Consider the following 24,856-nt stretch of genomic DNA (forward strand, 5'->3'; position numbering starts at 1 on the left):
TAAATTTCAGTAAAACCTGGAAAATGGGGCCGATCTACTTTTGACTGGAAAGCAAAAATTGTACTGGAATAAAAAGTACAATATTGTCCCCTGAAATGTAGTGGAGTAAGTACAAGTACTTCAAAATTTGATTTAAGTGCAATACTTGTAATTCCCACTGGGGAAAATATGAGAAGCAGTGACAGGTGTTTCTGATATTTTGTCCAGACCTTGAAAATCACTGACTCATTCAGTAAATCAGTTTGCGATATCCTCAGGTGTGAATGTGTGGTACCGCTTTGTTCTTCATTATTAAAATTGGATATTATCAGTGTCGTTTGTTTGTCCTGGACGTCAGTGACAGTTAAAATAATACAATCGTCAGGGCTTTTATTGTGAAGAAGTCCTGATGTTCACGGTTTCTGTGGTTTAACTCCAGATGATGGATGTAAAACAGGAAATGCTTGGCCCCTACAGGCAGAAAGTAAACCAGGTTCATCCTCTGGAGAGCAGGAGCATGAACAGCTGCCGTGTTAATGTCGTACGTATCAAGACCACAATCAATCAATGATCAATACCAGATAATCAGTAACATGTTAATCAGATCAGAGTAGAGGGTGGAGGGGTGATGGACAGGTGGAGGGTGAAGCTGTAGGTGGGTCAGAGTTGACACAACACGCTGACGTGATCCTGGAGGTGTTTCTGGGGAGTTAACGAACTGAGATGAACCTGTTGTTCACGACTCCTCACCTGTACAGGTAAGGTGGCGGGTGTCAAATCTGCTCCAAACCGGTCTGAACTGTGAGTGTTTATATACTGGTGTACTGGTGTATCATCAACAGTGTTGTAGAAAAGCAGGTCAGTGTGTTTTATACAGATATGGCAGAAACAAACGGGCAGGTTCTCACATGGCCGTGGCCTCCTGCTGCTCCTTATCTTGGACGTTTCTCTGGACTGTAGAGCAGCTAATTCTCTGGGAGGTGATGGTGTTGACCCTCCTGCTGCACAACAACCTTTGCATGACCCCTGACATCCTCATCTGCCTTAAACATCTGTGACAAATGGGGAGCAGGTGAGGGCAGGCTCAGGTGCTGGACAGAGCACAGTGAACTGTGACCACAAATAGAGAGAAGTGAAAATGATGTGTGAGCACACACAGACACACACACACACACCTGATGTCACCTGCCATCGCCACCTGTATTTACCTATGAAAATGGTTTTATCACAGGCAAAGATCGACGGCTCTGAGCTTCTCTGCTCTGACACACAAACAGTCCAGGGAGCAACACCAACACCTTCACCTTCAGTCCATCATGTGACTCTGTATCTGCCTGTCACCTGTTTCTCACCTGAGATCAGAAATTAACTAACCCTGACCTGGACCTGTCCGTGTCCTGGATCACTGCCCCTCAACTGAAGTGAGTACACTGTGTTTAATATCTGGTCCTACTGATTATTAGTGGGTGTTAGCAGCTCAGCATGTGTGTACAAAGAGGAAGCTCGTGTTAAATGATGATTCCTGTATCAAGCTTTTCTGCTGTGCAGTAGAATAATACACTGGAGAGTAACTGCTGTCATGTGAAGTATAAAGGTGTAAAATGAAAAGCAACAGGTCGACCGCAGGGATTAGAGACTAGATTATTTTGTGAACTGTAACTCAGCTCTCTCAGAGAACTTTAAACATGTGACAAATCATCAGTCAGCAGTGCCCCGGTCAATATGGTGCGTTTTATTGGGAACAGGATGTGGAAACAAGACTGGGTAAATGAACTGTGTGTGCATCAACACAGAGGAACTGAAAGAAGTGATTTGCTAAATCAAACCAGAGGAACGTTGGTTTGTGAGAGGGAAGACTGAGCTGATCACTGACAGCAGCTGATTTGTTTTATCAGCTTCCTCACCTCAGTTGTTGCACACCACTACCTGGATGACAGGCTGGTAACTGTTTGACATGGTGGCTCTGACGATGGCGACGCTGCTTTCATACGTCAGGCCACCACATTTGGCTTCACCTCTGACAAACCCGTCCTCTGCACCGTTATACATCTTATAATAAAGATCATAGTCACAGTTGACGTCCATGCCAAAGACCCCTATTGCATACATGTTAGAGTACTGAACGAAGTCGTACGGATTCGAGAACATTATAGCCATTTTCCCAGCGGACTGATGCTTGGATTCATCGTAGAGATCGAAAGTGAGGACTCCAACAGCTCCACAGGCCGTGTTAGGAGTCTTGACGAACAGGGCGCTGCCAGACTGTGAAGGGCCAATAACAGGAGGAAACTCTGTCTCACAGTGTCCGCTGTAAGTGTACGTCCTGCACACAGCAGCAAGACAAAAACAACAGAGAATACAGATTTGAATATTCTCAACATTTTTGTTACTGTGCAAATGTCTAGAGTCAGATGACTAGGTGGTGGTAGCTTGGCTTAGACAAAGAGACTCCTTAAAACAGCAGCCAACAAACCTGGGGTTACACAGCTTGTAGTCACTGCAGTCATCCTTGATCTCGAAGGTGCACCAGCGGTCTGTTGGGATCCCAGCCATCACGTCTCCTGTCTGGGCAGGGACACAGAGCAGCCAATGAAAGGTCATTTCATACCTTTGAGCCACAGTGGTCAGAGGCTGCAATAGGTCAGTTGGGTTAAACAGGTCACTGAAATGAAACGATCTGTCGGTGCGGTCGAAGGGACTGACAGCAACAAGAAGGAATTGGACTTATGATAAAGTGAAACCTGGGAGCTGTGTCAGACTCTAGTCAGGATGTGTTTACCCTCCTTACCTGAGCCTGAGCGCCGCCCTGACCTGACCATAACCACCACAGGGGGCGCTACATCAAACACTGTGTGAACAGGGGAGACAGACTCTGACACAGCAGCGTTTCCAGGCTCTGTGGGCTCATTACATCCACATTACATATCTGTAACTGTAGAGAATTAGTCAAACAGTCCTGCTTTTTAAATGAATTGGCTTCATTCTTCTTGGGCTTTGGCTAAAAACAAACCAGTAGTTAAAAACGTTTCTTTCCAGAGAAGCTACCAGAGAAACTTTTTCCACAAAACACTTTCTGCTTTTCACTTTTTCTCACTAACTTTGACCTGGAATTAGTTTCATTTAGCTGGATTTAATGTTTTTTGTAAATTCTTTTTATTGTTTTGTTACTGTATTGGGTTTGATCAGTTAATTCTGCATTTTCAAATTGGTCATGTGTATTTTATTATTTTATTCCTACTCAGTGTGAGGAAACACGGTTTTCTGTGGAAAAAAAATGTTTCAAAATAAAAGCCACTGTGCTCCTGATCACCTTAGTGCTACTGAAACAACAACAACAAAAAAACACTGAGCAAGAACAGAAATAAAGAAAATCCATAGAAATAAGTTTCTGTTGAATATCTAGTGGGGAAAACAGAGAAAACCACAGATTTAACGATGAACAGAAAGACTCAAACCTCTGGTGAAAATCAAAGAAATGCATTACAGGATAAAAGTCTGACTCACAGCAGTGATGAGATGAAGATCTGTACGAACGGTCCTCTCGGCTCGTGGGTCTGGACCTGCAGCATCCGTCTTTTTATACATCCCAAAAACAGAAAGGGAAACTGAGGTTCTGCAGATCTGATAGTGACTTAATGTTAATTAACTACACCTGAAAGAGGAAGTGTGTCCAAGGTCTGCAGTCCTGTTTTCTCTGTATGAGATGGGATTTCTTGTAAACCCCCAGACCTGACTCAGCCTCTCACTGGGTCCTGTTTTGTTTTCTTGCTTCCTTTTTCTGTCTCTAGACCTGGTCCCTGATCAGTGACCTTTATACCGACACAGGTCATTCACAGTCTTGTACATCTACGTTATTAACTACAGACTTTGCTCCTGGTAGTTGGCATCAGCTGTGCTATTGAATGTCACCTGAAAACCTAAAATCTGTTTTTGTGGCATCTTTTGAAATTTTGGGTCACGGCTTTAACAATGAACAGGAACAAACTGATCAACTACAAAAACAGAAAAAGAAGTTAAATCTGATTTTGCCTCACTCATGTTAATTTTGTTCACACTGTGTTTGCCAAGGATCTGCTATGTTCTTTCCATCAGATCAACCTTTACTCAAGTACAAACAGAATTATACTTAACTACAGTACTTGACCTATTTACCACCACTGTCCATACGAAAACTATAAAGTTCTGTTCCCACATGTGAGAGTCCAGCAGGGGCACTGACTGAAAGGTTCCTATTCACACGATTAACGCAGCACTTTATCAGAAATCACCATTATATGCCTGAATGTTTCTGAATTCTGAAAATCAAACTTCGATCTATTTCTATAAATTGGATAATCTCGATTTGATTAATGGTGAAGCTTCTGCTTTTTTTTTTTGCTCAGTGTCTGTTTTTCTGGCCTGTGTGTTGTAACATCGTCACATCTGTGGCATGTGAGCTTTTGATGAAGACATGTTTCCCAGAAATGTGGAGAATTTCCACAATTTCACTTTTAATCTGAACATCTTCAGAGCGTTAATCATGTGAGCTTGTTCACGGACTGTGAAAATCGCCTACTGTATTTTCTGTTTAAAGTGGTTCCAGTAAGACATGACATAAATCATCCCCTATCCCAGGAGACACCTGCCTAGACCCTCCTTAGCCCATTCCACCAGTATAATCTTGACCAACGTGTTCAACACTACTGCTCAAATGAAACAAACATCTGGTCTTAGACATAGTCCCAAGATAGACTGGGATCCTAGATTGTGTTGGGCCCACCTGTTATTTGTTGGAACTAGTTCCCTATTTTCTGGATCTGTCGTGAACTGTATTTGACCGTGAAGAGTTGCTCATGTGTTCATGGGGCAATTAATTGATATGGTTTAAACTATTGGGGGAGGAATTAAAACACATCTGCGAATGATGAGCAGGATGGAAATCCTGTGTCATCTGTTAACAGGCAGCACGTAGAGATTAAAAAGTGTCAGAGCCTTGTTGGCCTATTTCAGTTAAAACTCATCTGAAGTTGTTTTTGTACTTTGAGTGTCCTCTTTGTTTGAAACGTGCTGTAAATGACGCTGCTGTTCTTAAACCGATTCACTGATCAGGGATTTTATTCACGAACAGTACAAATAAATATATTAATCAGGAAACATTGAACACAGTCTGGAGCACCAGGTGCCCATCACCTGGACCCATCATAGCCTTATCCCAGCTGTCCATGCTGCATTGTGGGTAATGTAGGCGAGTGTGAGGATCTGTGAGAGTTGGACTGAGTTGGACTGGTCCAGGTTTCAGAACCAGCTTTAGGTTCAAATACATTTTCTTCAGCTGTTTTATGCAGTTTGATTCCACTGTCATTCATCTCTAGAGAAACTAACATTTAAATGCAAAGCTTCATTTCATTAACTGAAACTTTTCTGAGTTTGTTTTCCTCAAACGTGTTTACTGTTTTATTCTCAGGGTAAAGGCCTCCTGTTGCTTTACTTTGGGGTTAATTACCTGTATTTCCTGATCTTAGAGATTTTGTGTGTGTGTGTACTTTGTTACCGAGCTTGTTCATTGTTTTTATTGTTTGTGTTATTCTGTGTGGTGACATGTCCTTGTGATGCGTCTCGAGGCGTTTGTTGTCCAGGTAAATGTAGAAAAATACTCTGATGTGTTAAACCTGCAGAATTTCACCAGAGAAACAGTGAAAAAAGGAAAATGTTTTGCATGAGCTTCATTAAAGCTCAGTGCTTCCTCTTAAAGTTGTTAAAAAGCTTCTGCCTCAACTCAAAACAAAAAAATAAAACTAAATCTGGATTCAGACCAAATATGTCAAATGTTTCGGTGTCTGATCATTTCCTTTTTGGCAGGTTTGACAAGTGACGTGTGTTCGGGGAGAAATCTTCCTCCTCCTCTTCTTCGTGTCTTCAGTTGGCAGCAGCTCCTCTCACTGGAAGACAGAGGTCAAAGGTCAGAGGTTAATGTAAATTATTCCACTGGGTTTCTTTTTTCAGGATCAGCACTGAAGTGAAATTAAAAAACATTTTCTTGTTTGAGTGTTGGACAGGAAACAGTTTGTGTGATTTATCGATGACCTGATCAGCTGAATCATCATGTCTCACAGACTTTATGAGCTCACCATGCAGCTGTGTCCGGGGACGAAGGTCACTCCTTTCCCTGCTCTCTCCTGAGATCCGCTACTGCTGCTGCTCACCGGGCTCTTCCTCATGATACCTGAACCGCAGCCTTCGGATTATTATTTCGTATCATCTCGATAAACTTTATTATTCTGTGTTTTCTGCTGTGTGTCCTCCCACCTGCCTGGGGCAGCACCTCCAGTCTCTGAAGGCTGTTCTTGCGAGCGGGAGGGTAATTTCCACTCTTGGAGAAACGACGTTGGCGGTGATTCAACATGGCGGCTGGAGTGACTATACCAACGGGCGGGACTTTCCCCTTCCTCAGGTACAGTTCCTCAATCTCTTGCTTCTGATTGGCCTGTAGGGCCTGCACCTCTGCCACGTGTCTGTGGGGACAGGTGAGAAAATAGTGCTCATGTCTGCTGAAGAAGTAGGATTGAATTCATGTTCTGTAGAGACGAGTCACAGTGTGTCAAACACTAACTCACTGCGCTGTGACAATATATCTATTTAAATACAGAGGTAATCCACCAATCACCTTTCACGAAGTTTCTGTAGCTCCTCCCACATCTCTTCAGGTTCGCTCTCTGATTCGTCTGAACTGAAGTAAGTTGTAGAGCGGCTCCATGATTGGCTGAAGCTGCTGCCACTCATCCCCAGGTTTCCAATTGACTCCTCCCACCGACTGATGCTTAGCCCCCAACCCTCCCCCTTCCTGTTTTTGTCCTCCTCTTCCGCTTCCTCTGCCCATCTCTTCTTCTCTTCTTCTTCCTCCCCGATATTCTCCTCATCCACCCTTCTCACCGTGACGATGCTGCTCTCTGATTCGCTCTGATCCTCAGTGCTGCTCTCTGAGCTGTCTGATTGGCTCTTCCTGGAGGGGGGTGGGGAATGGGTAGTGGGCGTAGCCCGGTTGAGGGGGCGTGGTTCCTGATGCTGAACAACAGGAACATCTTTAGTGGGCGTCACCTGGAAGCGGCCGATGCTGAAGACTGGAGGTTTTTTCACTGAAAGGAAGAAGAAATTGTCACCAGAACCATTTTAACCTTAGTTTCCTTTAAGTTTCATTCAGTTTTGGGGTCTGTTTTCAGGTGCGTTTTACCTTCCTGTATGGGAGACAGTCTGGGTGACAGTGAGGCAGAGGAGGACACCTGGACAGGAAGAACAACAAAGTTTATTTCAGTGTTGACATTACGAGGATGTTTCTACACCATGAGAACATGTGCTCTGGTCTTTATGTATTCATAGGCCTGTTTGAGTGTTCAGGCCTGGTTTTAGGGTCCAGATTACTTTAGGTTGGGATTAAGGTAAGGATTAGGGGGATGGTTAGACCTTTAGTTGTGATATTTCGGGTCATGCCTGTAACACACCAAGCCGACAGTTGGCCGTTGGTGTCGCCTTCGTCTCTGTGGTGTTTCCTGTCAGCACTAGTGTGACTGCTGTGTGGAGGCGGGTCTATCAGTGAGAGTGAGCGCTGTGACTGGATGTAGTCATGATTTCAACCAATCAGAGCAGTTTCTCCTTATTTCCCTCCTCCACCTCTTCCTACCTTCTTCCCCAACCAAAGACCAGATCCTGCCAACAGCAGCTCCACCTGCAGCTTCTTCTCTGTTCTGGATCAGAAGCAGCTATAAACCGTCTGTGGTGTGAAAATGGTCACACTTTGTAGACCTGCAGTATAGGTCTTCCACTGTCCCACTGCTGCCCCCTGCTGCTGTGGAGAGGTATTTCCTCTACCAACGCACAACGTATGTGCTGTGCTGTGTGGTGCGTTCAATGACACTTTTTGGTCCAGACGAAGGCGACGTTCAGGGACGGCTCAGTGTGTCTGCCCTAAGGCTGAGGGGTTGGACGTATTGTGAAAATGAGGGTGAAAGCCCAATGTGTCTTACTCTGCTGTGAGGAGCCGATGTAGGTGTGGGGGAGGAGGCTGAGGAGTCAGAGAGCTCTCCCCTGGAATTGAGAACACTGGTCAGACTGGGAACACTGGTCAGACTGGGAGTAGGGCCCACCTCTGAATCTGTGAATCAGATGAAAGGTCAGCGGCTGTGTGGACACTCACAGGACGTGGGAATAGAGCAAAGTTCAACACAGCCTGTGTGCATTACTTTGTGTTAACACTCCCATAATGCAATGCTCTGTTTTACAGACGTTAGTGATGATCAGAAAGCGTGAATGAGTGAATGAATGAATGATTCTTGACGAGTCCATGTCACTTTGTGAGGTCATAAGGAACTCACCATGAGGGGGCGGTTCTGGGTCAACCTTCACCTGCACTGGACTGTGATGCTGCATGAATGAATGGATGGATGAGTTAAGGAACACATATGTGATCAGACTCTGCAGACTCAGGTCGGGAGCAAACAAGTGAGCGACAGGTAAACTGACCGTCCTCCTGTCCCTGTCCTACCTGAGGTGTGTCTGGAGTCCGGGTGGCCAGTGACCCTTCCTGCTGGCCTTCAAAAACAGAGGGGTGGGGAGGGGGGGTGTTGGTGCTGTAGGGCGGATGGAGGGGGAAGGGAGCAGAGAGGGAGCTGTGGTGTAGAGGATGGGGCTTGGAGCCCAAGGATGGAGAGATGGGGGAAGAGAGGAGGCCCTGGGTGGAGGGAAATGGGGGCTGGGGTTGAAAGCCCTGGTTGGGGTTCCCAGGTGGGGGAATTAGGGACTGGGCTACACTCATGGCCAGAGAGAGCACACTGGCCAGAGAGAAGAGGGGCTGGTCAGTGGGGGACCAGTGAGGTGGGGCAGGGTGAGGCATCGAAGAAGATGCAGTGGGTGGGGTGAGGAGGGAGGGGTTACTGTGGACTCGTGGGAGGCTGGGGGCGGAGCTCTGGGTAGGTAAGGAGGGACCATAGAGGGAGTACTGGGGGGGTGGGACGTGGTACTGAGGAGGGAAGAGATGGGAGGCGGCAACATCAGGTGGGAGGTAAGTGGGGGGGTAGAGGACGGGCTGATGGGTGGAAGCTGGAAAGAGAAAAAGGTCAGAACATAAACACCTGAATATAAAACACGAAAATCACAGGTTTCGTTTTTTACATGAAACATTTTTTTCATCTTGTCGTCTGGGAAAATTTGAGCCAGAATAATTTTTTTGTTTTGACAAAGTTAATCTTTTTCGAGTGATGATGGCTGGTGTTTGGTGGAAGCAGGTGACGTGACAATCGTGTTGATACCAAGAACAAAAACAAAAATGTGCTTGTGAGTGGAAACATCAATCTAAAAACTGATTGAAGACAGAATATGATTGATCCAAACTTTAGTCTGTTCCTATACATCAGAGGAAATCGAAAATCGCTGAAGAAAAAACGATGAAAGGAAGAGTACCAGATGCACCTGATGAGGTGTGAAAGGACTGTGACCTCAGCGGCCTGACAGGGGGCGTGGCCTCAGGGTCGATGTAGAAGTCCACTCCCTTTAGGGGGGAGGAGTCAGCAGCTGCAATGTCTGATGGGAAAACCGATCAATCCACGAGTCAGTCAATCAATCTTTGGGCCGTAAAGAGTAATCAATACATACTAGTTCCCGCCTTCCTGTTCTGATTATAAGAACCCTTACCGGGTAGAGACGACGAGGACAGAGTCCTGGAGAGGCCCTGGGCCGACAGGCTGGGCTGAAAAATTCAGTTAACATCAGGAAACAGAATCAAATATGGAGGACAGAGCATCAGTCCAGACTACTGCTGAAATTTAACATTTAGTTATTTATTAATTGATGAGTCATTGATGTCATGTGTCTGTTTTTCTATCACAGTAAACTGAAAATCTGGGACTGTCTGGACACATCAGCCTCTTTAAGACGCCACCTGAGACTCTGGTGAGTTTATTGTTTTCACTTCACTGATCACAACATACAAACGATCCTAATACAAACCGTGGACTCGGTCAGGTGAGATAACCTGTTGGCGTCTGCTGGCTGCTGATGCATCATAGACTCCGCCCTCTTGATGATGTCATACATGCGGAGGATAAAACCTTCCTGCTCTGACGACAGGATGAAGTCTCTGTGGAGCTGAACAGCACAGACGTTTGAAACTGAATCACAGTAAAACCACATAGACTAGAACCATCAGAGCTGGAAACTGCCACGAAATAAAAAACAACAGTTGTGTTAGTATATTAAGTATTGCAACAACCTGAAGCAAAACAAAAAGTGGTGTCACAAAAGTCACAGTAATCAGCGGAATATGAAGTTCTGCTTATCATTACTGTATTTTCTATAAAACATAAAACAACACAAACTGAGACACAACTGAGCAAAGTTTAGTTTAAATTGAACTAAACACCTGAACCGGCTGTTGTCCTCACCATCACAGACGCAATGTCCTCTGGATTGTCTCCATCCAGGTCGAACTTAAACGTCACCATCTTATTGTTGTGAGTCTGCAGTTGACACTCCACCACCCGGTCCTCCCGGTCCGACACCTGAACGCACCACAGACGCAGCATTTATACACATAATCTTATTTTGGTTTTTGGACATTACAAGTGAATCTGATGCCGACGGTTTTCACCCCTATGATTCTCAGACGAGCCCTCGCTCGCCGCCTGAACTGCTTCGTAACTGATCTTTTAGCTGCGTCCTGGTTGCTCTTATCTGATTGGTTATCGTTGCCGTCACTCAAACCTGAGGTCACATCAGAGCTGCGACCAGAACAAAACAGAAAAGGGATAAAAGAGGGACGCAGGACACAAAAACATCGAGAAGTAAACAGATTCCTTTGTTTTAATGAATGTGTTTTAGAATGAATGTGTTCACTTGCAAGAAGTGAGATTGTTTATGAAAACAAAAAAACTTTTTTAAAAAGTGGGGATTCAGATACTTCAGAATCAGATCATAAGATCATTTTGATAAACATCCTTATAAACATAAATGTGTTTGTGTTACCTGTCGACAGGTGAGGAGAAGCCGCAGACTGACCCAGCAGGCGGTTGCTCGGCACTGTGGGACACGGCGATGCTCTGGAGAAAGATTCAGACTGATTCAATTTTCACTGTTTCCTGATGCGGACGATACAGATGGGAAGCTGAAACCTGATTGGTCTGCAGCTCATGTCAGTGCTCTCTATCTCCTCTTGATGGCGGCAAAAACCAAACATCCACCTTCACTCGGGATGGTAACACAACTATCCACCGACAACTGTCCAATCTTCACACTGAGGCTTTAAGGCGTCGATGGAAGATCACTGTGTATTAGATTTACTAATAACTAAAAGTAGCAGAACTGAGGGTGATCAGCTGCTGTTTGCAGTGAACACAAGGATTTGCAGACAACTGTCACTGGATCACTGTGATTCTGAAGGAAACTTAAAAAGAGCAGGATTCTGAATGAAGTTCTGCAGCCTCTGTTTCCTCTGGTTTCTCAGTGGATTTATGGAGCTTTATTGCGGAGGGACACCAGAGATAATGAGACCCTCAGGAAGTGGAAGTTACACTGAATCACATCAACATGTTTCATGTTGTCAGTCCCAGAGTCATGACTCTGAGATTGAGCTGCCATTGGCTGACAGAGTTAAAACATTTTAGCTCCAACCCCTGCTCACCTTAGGAAAACGAAGGACAGGGAGGGGCGGAGCTTTGGATGCCCATGTCACAGGGGGTGGGGTTCCTTGAGTCACTGGAGCAGGGGCGGGGCCTGAAGAGGTGAGGATGGGTCTAGTGACAGAAGGGTGCATCACTTCAACCCCTTCTGGGACACCTGTGGAGCTCAAGTCCATGTCAAAGTCGGCTGTGATGAGAGGAGAGAGAATTGCAGTAAATGTGCAGGTGGAGACATGTTGGAAAGTCCAGAATAAATTAACATAAAAAACAATGTCCTGACAGGTGGCCGAGGAGCAGGAGGTGTGTTTGGAAGTTTTGTTGTCCTCCTCGTCTCTGTCTCCCTCCATCCTGCTGGAGATGCTGCTGATTCCAGAATCCATTGGGCTGCTGCTTGATGATGTCACTGTTATGGTGGGCAGAGCTTGTAAACAGGTGGAAACACCACCTGAGTCCTGATGTAACTTTAAAAGAGACACATTAACAAATGTTTGAATGGAAGGAATACAAACATTGATCATTAAAACAGGACATGGTCAATTTTCTTTGTCTCTGAATATCTGAAAATATTTTTAATAGTTTAGATCATTAGGCAATTGACTGTGTTTCCATGGAAACAGTCTCAAACACACCGGATTGTCCTGTTGTCCAGTATCAGATATGGGCCTGACAGGTGCTTTCTGATTGGCCAGTTCATGTCGTTGATGGGTGGGGTCAGGCTCCTCCTCGATCACAGCACTTCTCTGGTGGTTCAGAGCGTCCACCAGCAGGCGGCGCTGTTTCTCCCTCTGACGCTTTATGGCCGTGACCTGATGCCTGATTGCCTTAGCAACCAGCTTATAGTCCGCCTCGCACACAAAACCCAACACCACCTGAGAGAGAGAGAGAGAGTGACAGGTGAGACACCTGTCGACCTGTCAGGTGATGTCAACAGTGATGTCATCAGGTACCATTTCCTGGGCCACCTCCTCGGGGACATCTTTGTACAGCTCAAATAAGAACTCGATAGCATTGTTGTCTTTATATTTGCCGTGAAGCTTCTTGTTGTCGTCCATGCGAAGCCAGAGCTTCAATGCCGCCTTCGAGCCATCATCATCCTCAGCCAGCTCCACGTGGACGCCCAGCTGCTCCTGGAAGAACCGGTGATCCAGCAGGTCTTGGACTGTGAACCTGCAGGAGGAAACAAGCCAACATCCTTAACCCAGTCATCATAAGTCCAGGTGCTACTTCATCCTTGGACTTCACTACATGTCAGAGTCAAACCTTGGACTTTTTCCTGCTCTACATCTATCTGATAACTTCAGTTCCTTTTCAGGATCAGATGGATCCAACAAAATACAGACTGATCATCAAACTTTATTGATCCCTGGAGGGAAATTCCCAAGATACCCAGCAGTATATAAAGTACTTCAAATTAGAAGTATATAAGGTAGTTAACGTCAGCTACCCAGCGGTATATAAAGTACTTCAAATTAGAAGTATATAAGGTAGTTAACGTCAGCTCCAACATTTGAGAACAACAGTCAAAAACATGGCTTTGGCTTTCAGTGCCTGTAGTGAAAGTGGACTTTGGTTCATTTTGGTTCATTTGGTCCAAATCAAAGAAAAAAATCATTGATCGTCTTTTAAATTTGGTTTATTTCCTGTTCACACTGTGTAAGCACACAACAGGTTCCCCAAACAAAAATGGGCAGTGTAATACGTTTATACACACTCAGTAGGTGACACTGTTTGTAAACAAGTTTATATGCGTTGACAGTGATGTGTGTGACTCTGCACCGTGATTGCTCACGTTACCTCTCGCTGCTGTTGGTTCGGATGCAGCCTTCAATGATCTCCTTCAGGTCCGGGACTTGGACTTTGAAGAAATTGTCGGGTTTGATTCCCTGAGACAAAAACAGAGTCAAACACCTGGATAATGACAGGACATAGGTGGTGTTCGGATGGGCGGAGCCTTACACTGGTGACCTTGCGGTAGATCTGGGCAGCGTTTTGACACTCGGAGTACGGATACTCAGACGTCGCCATTTCCAGCATACACATGCCAAAGGCGTAAACATCAACGGCCTCATCGTACTTTTCTTCATACATCTCTGGAGCCATGAACTCCGGGGTCCCTGAATGCATCACCAACACAAAGTATGTCACCAACATGAAGAAAATCCCTCTAACATCTTGCTCTGAGCTACAGCCTGGACTTTGTTAAACTAAGACCAGGAAGTTTGAAGTTTGACATTTTGATTTGACCCTGCTGCCTCTCACTACACACTGAGCTCTTACCGATGACGCTCTTGGCGAACGAGGCCTTCTTAAGCGTGGCGAGGCCCAGGTCTCCTATCTTGACAGACGCGGTGGGACCAGTGATGAAGATGTTGTCACACTTGAGGTCCCTGTGCAGTATAGGGGGGCTGCGCGAGTGCAGGAACTGCAGTCCCTTCAAGATTTGGAAACTCCATCTCTGCAGCAGCTTCAGCTTCATCTGGCGAAATCTGCGCAAGTACCTGGACGTGTTTAAAGTAGTACAAACCTGGTTAGTTCAGGTGACATCTAGGAACTGAAATGAAAATGGGGTGTTTGGAAATTAGAATATCTCCTTTTTCCTCTAAAGCACTTTAGAGGTGCAGAGAAACAGAAACAGGATCTAGGATGGATCCTTGATGAACCCTAGCTACAAAGGATCAGGAAATTAGCAGACAAAGACATGTCAACCTGTCATTAGTACACCGTTAATATGCATCCTCATCACCCTAAGGTGACTGGTTAAAACAGAATAGTATTTGACAAAAAGTCCAGAAGATGTAAGAATGTGTTCAACTTTATTTTTCTTCTCTGACACTTGAGTTTTCCTGTGTTGGAGTTTGAAGATATGACAAAATTAAATCCAGGTGTGAAACAGGCCAACACCTGCACCAGTGAAAATCCTGGAGCCTGAAAATTTTCTAGAACTTGGACCTACATTTAAAGGGAACAGAAAATATGTATACATCAAGATAAATGAGGCAAATGGACTCTGCCCACATCGAGCAGGATTTTCAGATCCTAGTTCTGGACTCACGTTTTGAGGGTCCCAGATGTCATGAGCTCCGTCACCAGGATGGTACATTTTTGGCCCTTCACCGTCGACTTCCAGGAGTCATAGAATCGGACGATGTTTGGATGCTGCAGAGTTTTCACCATCTCCACCTCCTCGCTGAACCTCTGACGCTCCACCTTGTTCAGACGACGGGTCTAAGGTGTAAAGATGAGGAACAAATACATGAATTCAGCATCGCCGCAGAGCATGATGGGAAATCAGCAGCACACACTGCTCTCTACTTGTTCACAGCCAACCAGTTCCTGGAGATTGTGCTTTGTTTTCATTTCCTCACATTCAACAGGATCATGTGACAAACCAAACATAACCACATAAATAACATGACATGAGAATAAACATTTAAATGTTCAAACTCAGTGTGAAAAGAGTCGCCGTGTCGCTGACAGGTCATGTTTGTTTGTTTGCTGCTCAGGTCAGTTTGACCAATCAGATTCAAGCAGGTACTGATTCCTGGTGGATGACTGTGTGACAGGAACACTGCTCTTCCCATTTTTACCTGGTGACGTTCAACAGCTCCGCCATGATCACCTTTACAGGTGTGTGAGTGTATTTAAAGTCCTGCCTGCTGTTTCATGTCCTGCTGATGTGTCTGTCAGGGTGGACAGTGACGTAACAACCCACACACAAAAAAATTAGAAAAGACTTGAGTTTTGTCTGTTTGTACTCAGGTCCAAAGGTTTTAGGCTGCAGGGAAACTGCTGACCAATAGGAGTGAAGGACAGGTGAGTGTGTTCTTTAATGACCATAAACACAAGAGGAAGTTCACGAAAGAGCTGTAAGTCAGTATGATGTCCTCTGAAGCGAAAGAAATACAACTGTGTGTGGGGGGGTGTCTGTGTGTGTGTGTGTGTGTGTGCGTGCGTGTGTGTGTCTGTGTGTGTGTGTGTGTGTGTGTGCGTGCGTGCGTGCGTGCGTGTGTGTGGGGGTGTGTGTGTGTTATCATGTTATCACACGAACCAGCAGCTGTGTGTCTGGTCGGATACTGTGTACGGTACAACACACAGTATCTGACGCTGCTGAGTCATGCGAACACGTTATCAGACACACACACTCGTTTGTCTTTCCATACATGTTGACATGATGCAGCCCCTGGAGCTGGATTTGTACTTGACACAAGGAGTCAACAGGAGTCCAGTTAAAGCAGAGTGTTATCACCAGCAGTGAGCTTTATTCTCCGCTCACTGTGTTTTCACGCTGACCGTGCAGAGCGACTGAGCTGCTGTACAGTCTAATCTGTTACTGCTGATACTAAACGTTCTCCATGTCGTTTCTAAAAACATGCTGAAGACAACACACGGCCTCATCTCTGAAGAATACCTGTAGCCCGAGCTCCACGCCAGGCCCAAACCCCCATACCTTACTGCGATGCTTTAAAACTAAAAAGAATTGCCCCTCACACCGATGTGGAAACTCCAGTTGGAACAATGGTCTCAGTTTGAGAACCATCATTAAATCCTTAACTGAGTTGAAATCTGGCTGAAATTGCAGAACTTTTAGTTTTCCTGACAACATGCTGATACATCTGCAAACATCAGACAGCGTGTCAGAGACTTATTCAGGGGCACCGGAGTCCTGAACCTGTAAAGAGTAAAGGCTCAGCAAAGCAGAAACTAAGTTTAGGCCCTGTCCTCAGTTGCATCAGAGACCAAAACACATCTGGACATGATTAAACCCAAACAGGTGCCTGAGGTGTCGGACAGGTGAGGCACACCTGGTCAAAACCCTCAGACTGAACAAATCCTCCACACACTGTTAAAGATTTACTAAACCTGCTGAACATGAAGAACCACCTTGTGCTAAATATATCACCTTGCACTGAGCTTCCTTATTCTGGACCAATCAGAGCTCACACTGAGTGACAGCAGCCAATAAAATCATAAAGTAACAAAGGTCAAATTCAATCAGGGTCAAATAGAAAAAATCAAAAGACAAAATAAAAAAAATATAAATGAAAAACAGCAAATAAATAGAATTTATATTTTAACCTACAGTGTGTCCACAGTGACTTAGAGGCTGTATTTTGATTGGTTGGTTTGATGTCTGCAGTTCCTGTGTTTATGAGTTAGACTGATTAAGTGTGCAGATCAGATTAGATCAGATCAGATTAGATTAGATCAGATTACACTTTATCACTTCCTGTCAAGGAAGTTCAAGCAGGAAAGAATAAGAAAGTAATTAAGTGTACCTATGTGTGTCAGTATGCAGTACTTTCAGTACTCTGTCTAGTATTTACCTGCAGTTCGCACCAGGCCACCTCCACCGTGGTCTCAGTGTCCAGGCCTTTGTAAACCGTCTTGAAAGATCCTCGTCCGATCTCGATGTTGAACTTGAGGAATCGGTTGTCGGGGGACGACGCCACTGCCTGCGTCTCCATCTCTTCGCGCTCCTCCACCTCCTTTTGTTGCCATGGTAACGCTTCCCTGTTGGAGTCTGACAGGGCGCCCACCGTCTCCTCCCCTGAGTCAGTGCTGGGGTCCTGATTGGCCAGTGGTTTTGCCACAGGCTCTGATTGGCCCACACGGTTGTCCTTCAATGTTGTCATAGTGATGGGAGGAAGAGGAGGATGGAGAACAGACTCTTCCTCATCCTGCTCTTCCTGTTCTTCTTCTTCTTCTTCTTTTAGTTCTTCTTCAGGTCTTTTTTTGGTGTCAGCGATCCAGGGCAGCATCCTCCTCCACCTCTTCTTCCTCCCCTTCCTGTTCCTTTTCCCTCTTCCTCCTCTTCCTTCCTCCTCCTCTTACCTCTTCCTCCCTGGGGATGCTGGTTCAAGTCCCTTGTGATGTCACAGGAGTGGGAGGAGCTGTTTGCTAGAGCATCAACAGCATCAATATTTAAAAGGTATTTCTGTTATTATCAATGGTATGGATAATAATATAGTATATGATGTTTACTCCATATATTCATGATGATTATCAGTGTTTTATTATTTTGCTATAGTTGTTTTTTACATGTACAAACACAAATCAAATGTATTATTTATTATTGTCTCAGAGATGTTATGTCACTTATACTGTGTCACAGTAAACCCATGTTTTTTATTCTTCTGTATGTTATAACATAATATTTATTATATTATATATGATGTAGTGTAGGCCACTTACTATGTTGGAGTTTATGAGTCTGAGGTGAAAAACCAGTAAAGCCAGTGGAAACAGAAACCAGTAGAACTCCAGCAGCAGCAGATTTTTAAAGTCCAAGTTTAAACAGGATCCGGGTCAGTCCCTTAGAACAAACTGTCAGGAAACACGGTGACCTAGCTCACCTACCGTGACACACAGTCCTCCTCCTCCCCAGCTTCTGAGCACGAGCTCTATCAGCTGAGAGCAAACGTTGCGACAGGCCCCGCCCACCGGAAGACCTGTCGCTCACACCTGAGAGACATTTAATGTTTTTTTCATCTCGCTTGTTATTTGTGTTAATATGTATTTTACTACTTGGCTTCTAATAATAATGAGATAAACTTTGTTGTGCTGTTGTTCATTAATTATTTGTCATTTCTGCTTTTTGTTTAGTTTGACTCTTTTCTGTCCATGTGAATTACGGTTTTCTGTTCAGATGAATTTAATGCAGAAATGTGTTGTGATGTGACGTTGTGTCCTGCAGAGGACGCTGTCCCCACTCAATACTTTTATAGTCTCATTAAAACCTAATAATTGAATATTTACACGGTTTAAATGAACATTAATCAGATTATTGTTTGTTTGGGGAACAATATTTAGTTAATTATTGTGGTTGAATGTGTTAAGCAATCATGTTTAACCCTTAATCCATCATCTATGTCTTGTTCTTGCTATCTAGAGTGAGGGGCAGGAGTCAATCCCAGCATGCAGTGGGATTGCAGTGGGCGGGTCCCACCCCCAGACAGATGAGCCGCTTATTACAGGGCTGACACACAGAGACAGACACATTCACACCTGCGGGCAGGTTAGAGGGAGTTACGGTCCCGCTGCTTCTCCAGCATCATGTGAGTAAAAATCTTTTTTTTTTTTTGACACATTAGAGATTGAAAACCGATCAGTCATTAGTTATTGATTTGTTGCTGTTTGTGTTGATCAGTTTCATGTTCAACAGAAATGCACTTTAAGTTTCAGATGTTCTTCTTTTCCACCTTTTGTTGTGACCAATCACAGATAAAAAGCTTAAATGAAAATTAATAATCAATCAACATCGAAAAGTAGCAACTGATAAAACAGTAAAACAGTGTTTAATCGTGTTTTTAAAATGGTGGACAGAAAATCTGATTTTTTACTGAGACTGGGAATAAAAGTAGTAATAATGAAAAAATACTGCATTTACAATGTAACTGAAGTATCAGCAGTAAAAGGTTCATCTTTATTGACACATTTCTTAACCTGAGTCCATGTTATAAAATCAGATATAACAGCAAATATAAAGTGACTGAAAATTGTAAAATACAAAATAAAAAATACCTCACAATATACTTGAGGACTGCTGAGATCAATTTGTTCAAATCATAATTATAACCTTTGAATTCAAAAACAAAGGGAATTTGACACATTTATCCACAACACCGTGATAAAGTCATGAATAAAGAATATAAAAACATTTTCCTCCTCGTTTGTCCTCCACCTGTTCATAAAGCAGAAAATCTCTGACCTAATTTTAATCCCTGCTCTGAGGATTAATCTGCTCATCGTCTTATTCTTGTTATTAATCCTTCCTCTGATCCTTTTATCTTCTTCATCGTCTGATCCTTCATCCCTTTTTTGTTGTTTTGTTTCTTGTTTACTTTTACAGACTTGCAGGTTAGAACCACTTTGTAGCTGGTCACTCTATGAAAAATGTACCTAAATGATTTATTAATACATAATGTAAAATAGATTACAGGTCAGTTTAAGACATAAATGTGTTTCTGCTTCTTTAGACAGTTTGACCTCTAACCTTCTAGAAAACAGCTACAGGCCTGAATTTGTTAACATTTACACATTCAGACTGTTCACTACCGTTCATCAATAATTGATTAGTTTGGGTTAGGGTAGGGGAGCTCAGTGCACCAATGGTCCTCGGGCAGTCTAGGCCTATAGCAGCATAACTAAGGGATGGTTCAGGGTTGCCTGAAGCCAGTCCTAACTATATGCTTTGTCAAAGAGGAAGGTTTTAAGTCTAGCCTTAAAAGTATAGAGAGTGTCTGCCTCCTGAACCCAGGCTGGGAGCTGGTTCCACAGGAGAGGATAACTAAAGGCTCTGCCTCCCATTCTGCTTTTGGAAACTCTGGGAACCACAAGTAGACCTGCACTCTAAGAGCGAAGTGGTCTATTGGGATAATATGGTACTATGAGGTCTTTGAGGTATGAAGGAGCTTGATTATGAAGGGATTTGTATGTGAGAAGAAGGATTTTAAATTCTATTCTATATTTTGCAGGGAGCCAATGAAGAGAAGCCAAGAAATATGATCTCTCTTGCTAGTTCCTGTCAGGACTCTGGCTGCGGCATTCTGGATTAATTGGAGACTTTTTATGGAGATATTGGGACATCCAGATAGTAATGAGTTACAGTAATCTAGCCTTGAGGTAACAAATGCATGGACTAGTTTTTCTGCATCATTTTGAGACAGGATGTTCCTAATTTTGGAAATGTTGCGCAGGTGAAAGAATGCAGTTCTAGAGATTTGTTTTATGTGTGAGTTAAAGGACATGTCCTGGTTAAAAATAACTCCAAGGTTTTTTACAGTAGTGCTGGAGGCCAGGGCTATGCCATCTAGAGTAGCTATAATTTGAGAAAAGTTATTTCTGAGGTTTTTTGGCCCAAATATAATGACTTCTGTTTTCTCCGAGTGTAAAAGTAAAAAGTTACTTGTCATCCAGGCCTTTATCTCAGTTAGACAGGCTTGAAGTCTGGTTAACTGGTTTGTGTTAACAGGTATAATAGATAGATATAACTGAGTGTCATCTGCATAGCAGTGGTAATTAATAGAGTGCTTCCTAATGACATATCCTAAAGGAAGCATGTACAGGGTGAACAGAATCGGTCCTAGCACGGAGCCTTGTGGAACTCCATAACTAACTTTTGTTCGTGTGGAAGGTTCATCATGGAAATGAACAAACTGGAATCTGTCCGATAAATAGGATTGGAACCACTTTAACGCTGTTCCTCTGATACCAGTCACATGCTCCAGTCTCTGTAATAAGATGTTGTGGTCAATGGTGTCGAATGCTGCACTAAGGTCTAGGAGGACAAGTATTGAAACAAGTCCATTATCTGAGGCTAAGAGAAGATCGTTGGTAACTTTCAACAGTGCTGTGTCTGTACGATGATGTGCTGTAAATCCTGATTGAAAATCTTCAAATAGTTAATTCCTGTGTAAGTGGTCTGATAGCTGCTTAGCAACAGCTTTTTCTAGGATTTTAGAAATAAATGGCAGGTTGGATATTGGTCTATAATTAGCCAAGACTCCTGGATCAAGACTAGGCTTTTTGAGTAAAGGTTTGATTACTGCAGTCTTAAAGGCCTGTGGTACGTAGCCTGATACTAGAGATAAATTTACCAAGTCCAATAAAGATGAGTTCATTAATGGCAGGGTGCCTTTAAGCAGTCTAGTCGGGATGGGGTCCAAGAGACACGTTGATGATTTCGATGAAGCAACTACTGATGTAAATTCAGAGAGATCTATGGGAGAGAAGCAGTCTAAACATAACTGAGGTCCTACAGATGATTCAAGAGCTACTGTAGTAGAAGATTCATTTATTGCAGGTATAGGAAGCATCTGTTTCCTGCATCATTCGTACATGAGTCATGTGCTGCAGTAAATATGGTTTGTTTGTTCAACAATAGCTGAAACAGCTTGAATGACCATCTGCACACATGGAAAAACTGGTGTGTGATGTTGGATGTAGTAGCACAGTCTAATCTGCTGATACGCTGTGTGTTTTTTCTTAGTTTAATCTTTATTTTTTAAATTATAATTTAGTTCTACCTCTGTCATAGCTCTATGTTTGTCCGCGTCACTGCACTTTGTCTGTGTTCTGTGTAGCACCTCTGGTCTAGGAGGAACGTTGTTTAGCTTCACTGTGTACTGCGTCTGCTATATATGGTTGAAGTGACAATAAAGCTTCTTTGACTTTGACTTTGAATATTGTCATAATGTGCACAGTGCATGATGTCAGGGATTTCTTTACTTCCTACAGAAACCACATAACCAGTTTTGCATGAGGCTGGTGATGACCCATTAAATCCCAGAACCACAAGTGTCATCTCAGACCTGAAGCCAGTGGAAGTTCCTCTATTTGGAACCAGGCACCACTGCACGTCTCAAGATTTGACACCTGTGTCAGTGAAGCTGTGGCTGTTACAGCCCTGTGTCAGTAGGTGGCGCTGTTCTCAAAAAATATTAAACTGTGACAAACTGAGTTTGTTCTGTGTTTTTTTGCGACTGTTTTTCTTGCCTTTTCTTCCCTGTAGTGACACGTCATATTGGGGCATCTCTGCCCTCTTCTTCTGTGGTGGCTGTTTCATTGCGGAGGATGCTCCTTCTTCTTCTGATCCTTCCATCATCGCACCTGGTGATGACATCATCACCACTGAATGAGGCCCTCTGGCTCCATGGCAACAGAGTCTCTGCCTCCGTCTGCCAGGGATCAGAGACGGCGGACCGAGGACTGACGGTCCGCTGCAGTGAGCTGAGACTGATGCAGGTCTGTGTTGTCATGGTGTTTATGAGGTTGACACTTGTGCTCATGTCTTCAGTGACAAGATAGACAAGCAGATTCTAGTCTTTGTGCTTAATTAGACTAAAGCTCTGGGATGTTCCTGGATTCAAGTGTGTAAATGAATCTGGTCCATCTTCTCATCAGGTGTTTTACATTTTTAGTCTTCAGCTGCTCAGGTGTGTTGTGTCCTCAGGTACCTGTTGGCCTCTCTAATCTCACCATACGGCTGTTTCTGGATAAAAACCTGCTCAGCTCGCTGCCGGCCAACTCTTTCGCTGACCTGGTTCTGCTTGATGAGCTTGACCTGTCGTACAACCAGGTACTGACACAATGTGCAGCATTAATGAACGGAAACCAGCGGACTGGAACTGTAGGAGATAATGCTGGTGGTGGGTTCCTGCTTGCTGTTTCCTCTTAGCTATCTTTGTTGGAAGCCGATTGTTTCCGTGGTTTGGCTCCCTCTCTTCGTTTCCTGGACCTTTCGTCCAATCGGCTGTCTGTGTTGGACCCAGCAGTGCTCGGCGGGCTGAGAGCACGCACCAACCTCACACAGAACCCCTGGCACTGTGACTGCAACATGCAGGTGAGTTTGATCTGCGTGTCAGTCAGTCTAGATGTGAAAGTGCTCGTTCATGAGGCTCCTCTGATGTTTGGAAACAAAAAAAAAATCTGATCCAGTACATGTACTGTGTTTCTACTTGTGCTCAGGGGTCGATGGCTCGGCTGGATCTGGACCCGTCCTCTCTGGCTGAAGTCGTCTGTCAATCCTCAGACCTTCCAAACCTGGGTGCGTTTCATCAGCCAATCGCTGTGCAGCGTGACTTTTCATTAAATAATCACAACATGTAGTAATAGAATATATATATGCATGTAAAATAACATTCCTTACATCTCACTCTTTATATTACCTTCACTTCATGTTACATTATGTTCCTTAGACGTCAAGTTACCTTCACTTCATGTTGAGTGGGAGCAAACATAGGTCCTGCACACAGCCGGTAGAAAACTGCAGTGTTGTGAATTTTAAACTTCCAGCAGCAGTGAATTGTCTGAAGTTGACATGACAACATAACTAAAAACCAGTTTTGATATGACAGGGAGTGTTTTGTGTTCCAGGAGTGGTTGGGAGGCCACTGGTTTTACTGGTGGAAGACTGGGATCTGTGTCTGTCTGTGAGGAGAACCACAGATGTGGTGATGCTGGTCACCATGTTTCTCTGGTTCACTATGGTCATCTCCTACCTGATCTACTACATCCGACAGAACCAGGCGCACGCCCGTCGACATGTGGCATACCTCAAGTTACTGCAGAGCCGCCAGGAATTCCTGCAGCCTCAAGGAACTCTGTATCTGCCCCATATTAACCTCTAACCTTCTCCAGGACCATCAGTTTCTCTTCAAGACCCATAAAATCACTCACCACAATCCCAGAGGAGCTCCACAAAGACTTTTTTAACTTTTGCAAGGAGATCTGGAAGCTCCAAGGTCTATAGAGATCCTTAGGACTCCTGGAACTCCCCTTAGATTTTCCCAAGGATGCGTTATTTGTCCTCAGTCATTTTGTTAACTTACTCCAGTACTCCTGGAACCTTCTTAAGAGCCTCTAGAACCTTTCCCAAGACTTCAGGAACCAATGAATTAATTAATGCAGCCTGAGATAATTAATTCCCAGCTCAGCCACCAGCCTCCTCAGAGCTGCTGCTCCTGCATGCTCATGTTGTTGTTTTGTTGTTGTGCTTACAATGTACTGTGTGTTTTCATCATGACAGTTTAACTAAGCACAGGAAGAAATGTTTACTGCCATGTTGTCCTCACATGTCAAAGCTAAACTGATGCCATGATCTCCACAGGGACAGAAGGTTGTGTTGATGGTGTCGTGTTCAGGTCAGTCCTTTGGTCTTTGTGTGTGCGAACAGTTTCCAACATCAGGACGAGGTGTTACTGCCAGATTAAAGATTCATTACCTCTGTTTTCATCAGGCTGAGAAAGGTTTCTGTTTATGGAGAGAAACTAAAGACGGAGATTCTGTTTGTGTTGGTGGAGTCACACTGAAGCTGCAGGTCGACACTAAACATTATCACTGAAGATCAGGAAATCATAACGTGGCATTTTTCTCAACATATGCTGTATATACCTCATATATGTGTTTGATGTTCTCTAAATGAAACAGGACTATTTTCTTAATTAATTATTGTTAATTAATGTAGTTCTTTTTAGTTCAATTGAATTGTTATATTTAGGTCTTGGTATTACTGTAGACACAAGACATATTCATGTTTGCTGTGTTTATCCTGCATTACGCTTCCAATGTTTAACAGTTTGTTTCATTAGTTTGATTGATTATTTTGGTCTTAACATGTTGAATTAAATGTCTTGTTAGTTGATTTTTTTATTTGGATCTGTTTGTTTATGTTGTGCTAGTAAACAAAAATACAGTGTCCAGTTGCATCCTACCTGTTTTGTGACCTGTATTATTAT

General features: G+C 43.9%; 3 protein-coding genes across 4 annotated transcripts; 1 reads left to right on the plus strand and 2 right to left on the minus strand.

Moving 5' to 3' along the window:
* Nucleotides 1-1,690: 1,690 nt before the first annotated feature.
* Nucleotides 1,691-3,762, minus strand: LOC113140308 (DELTA-thalatoxin-Avl1a-like). Its single transcript, XM_026324136.1, has 3 exons — nt 3,484-3,762; nt 2,453-2,544; nt 1,691-2,302 (listed from the first exon to the last, which is right to left on the minus strand). Exons 1-3 carry the CDS (start codon nt 3,562-3,564, stop codon nt 1,885-1,887), a joined length of 591 nt encoding a protein of 196 aa, XP_026179921.1. The 5' UTR covers nt 3,565-3,762; the 3' UTR covers nt 1,691-1,884.
* Nucleotides 3,763-5,055: 1,293 nt separating this feature from the next.
* LOC113140306 (serine/threonine-protein kinase WNK4-like) lies at nt 5,056-18,006 on the minus strand. Of its 2 annotated transcripts, none has more exons than XM_026324132.2 (24): nt 17,814-18,006; nt 16,946-17,519; nt 14,674-14,846; nt 13,899-14,119; nt 13,578-13,735; nt 13,416-13,504; nt 12,569-12,788; nt 12,251-12,490; nt 11,902-12,082; nt 11,624-11,808; nt 10,969-11,042; nt 10,595-10,724; nt 10,389-10,505; nt 9,955-10,092; nt 9,640-9,694; nt 9,409-9,528; nt 8,495-9,048; nt 8,325-8,373; nt 7,977-8,104; nt 7,187-7,235; nt 6,623-7,091; nt 6,265-6,470; nt 6,087-6,181; nt 5,056-5,897 (listed from the first exon to the last, which is right to left on the minus strand). In XM_026324132.2, the coding sequence occupies exons 2-24, from the start codon at nt 17,378-17,380 to the stop codon at nt 5,895-5,897; spliced, it is 4,089 nt and encodes a 1,362-aa protein (XP_026179917.1). In that variant the 5' UTR covers nt 17,381-17,519; nt 17,814-18,006; the 3' UTR covers nt 5,056-5,894. The 2 variants fall into 2 exon arrangements, with proteins under 2 accessions (XP_026179917.1, XP_026179918.1); XM_026324133.2 differs by having other exon boundaries at nt 9,418-9,528; nt 17,814-18,005.
* A 2,980-nt stretch (nt 18,007-20,986) lies between these two features.
* On the plus strand, nt 20,987-24,354 carry LOC113140985 (leucine-rich repeat-containing protein 3B-like). Its single transcript, XM_026325144.1, has 6 exons — nt 20,987-20,993; nt 22,132-22,364; nt 22,573-22,698; nt 22,798-22,962; nt 23,088-23,166; nt 23,496-24,354. Exons 1-6 carry the CDS (start codon nt 20,987-20,989, stop codon nt 23,747-23,749), a joined length of 864 nt encoding a protein of 287 aa, XP_026180929.1. The 3' UTR covers nt 23,750-24,354.
* The last annotated feature ends 502 nt before the right edge of the window (nt 24,355-24,856 follow it).

This window comes from Mastacembelus armatus, chromosome 8 (genome assembly GCF_900324485.2).
Source record: "Mastacembelus armatus chromosome 8, fMasArm1.2, whole genome shotgun sequence".
NCBI lineage: Eukaryota > Metazoa > Chordata > Actinopteri > Synbranchiformes > Mastacembelidae > Mastacembelus > Mastacembelus armatus.

Bases quoted from the DNA above. Each gene is read 5' to 3' on its own strand.
- LOC113140985 (XM_026325144.1), top strand. The intron at 22,365-22,572 runs GTCTGTGTTGTC...TTGTGTCCTCAG, and splicing joins GTGAGCTGAGACTGATGCAG to GTACCTGTTGGCCTCTCTAA. The intron at 22,963-23,087 runs GTGAGTTTGATC...ACTTGTGCTCAG, and splicing joins ACTGTGACTGCAACATGCAG to GGGTCGATGGCTCGGCTGGA.
- LOC113140306 (XM_026324132.2), bottom strand. From the start codon at position 17,380: ATGCTGCCCTGGATCGCTGACACCAAAAAAAGACCTGAAGAAGAACTA. The intron at 14,120-14,673 runs GTGAGTCCAGAA...AAACACGTCCAG, and splicing joins ACATCTGGGACCCTCAAAAC to GTACTTGCGCAGATTTCGCC. The intron at 10,093-10,388 runs GTGAGGACAACA...TGTGCTGTTCAG, and splicing joins AGGACATTGCGTCTGTGATG to CTCCACAGAGACTTCATCCT.
- LOC113140308 (XM_026324136.1), bottom strand. From the start codon at position 3,564: ATGTATAAAAAGACGGATGCTGCAGGTCCAGACCCACGAGCCGAGAGG. The intron at 2,545-3,483 runs GTGAGTCAGACT...GTCCCTGCCCAG, and splicing joins ATCTTCATCTCATCACTGCT to ACAGGAGACGTGATGGCTGG. The intron at 2,303-2,452 runs GTTTGTTGGCTG...TGCTGTGTGCAG, and splicing joins TACAAGCTGTGTAACCCCAG to GACGTACACTTACAGCGGAC.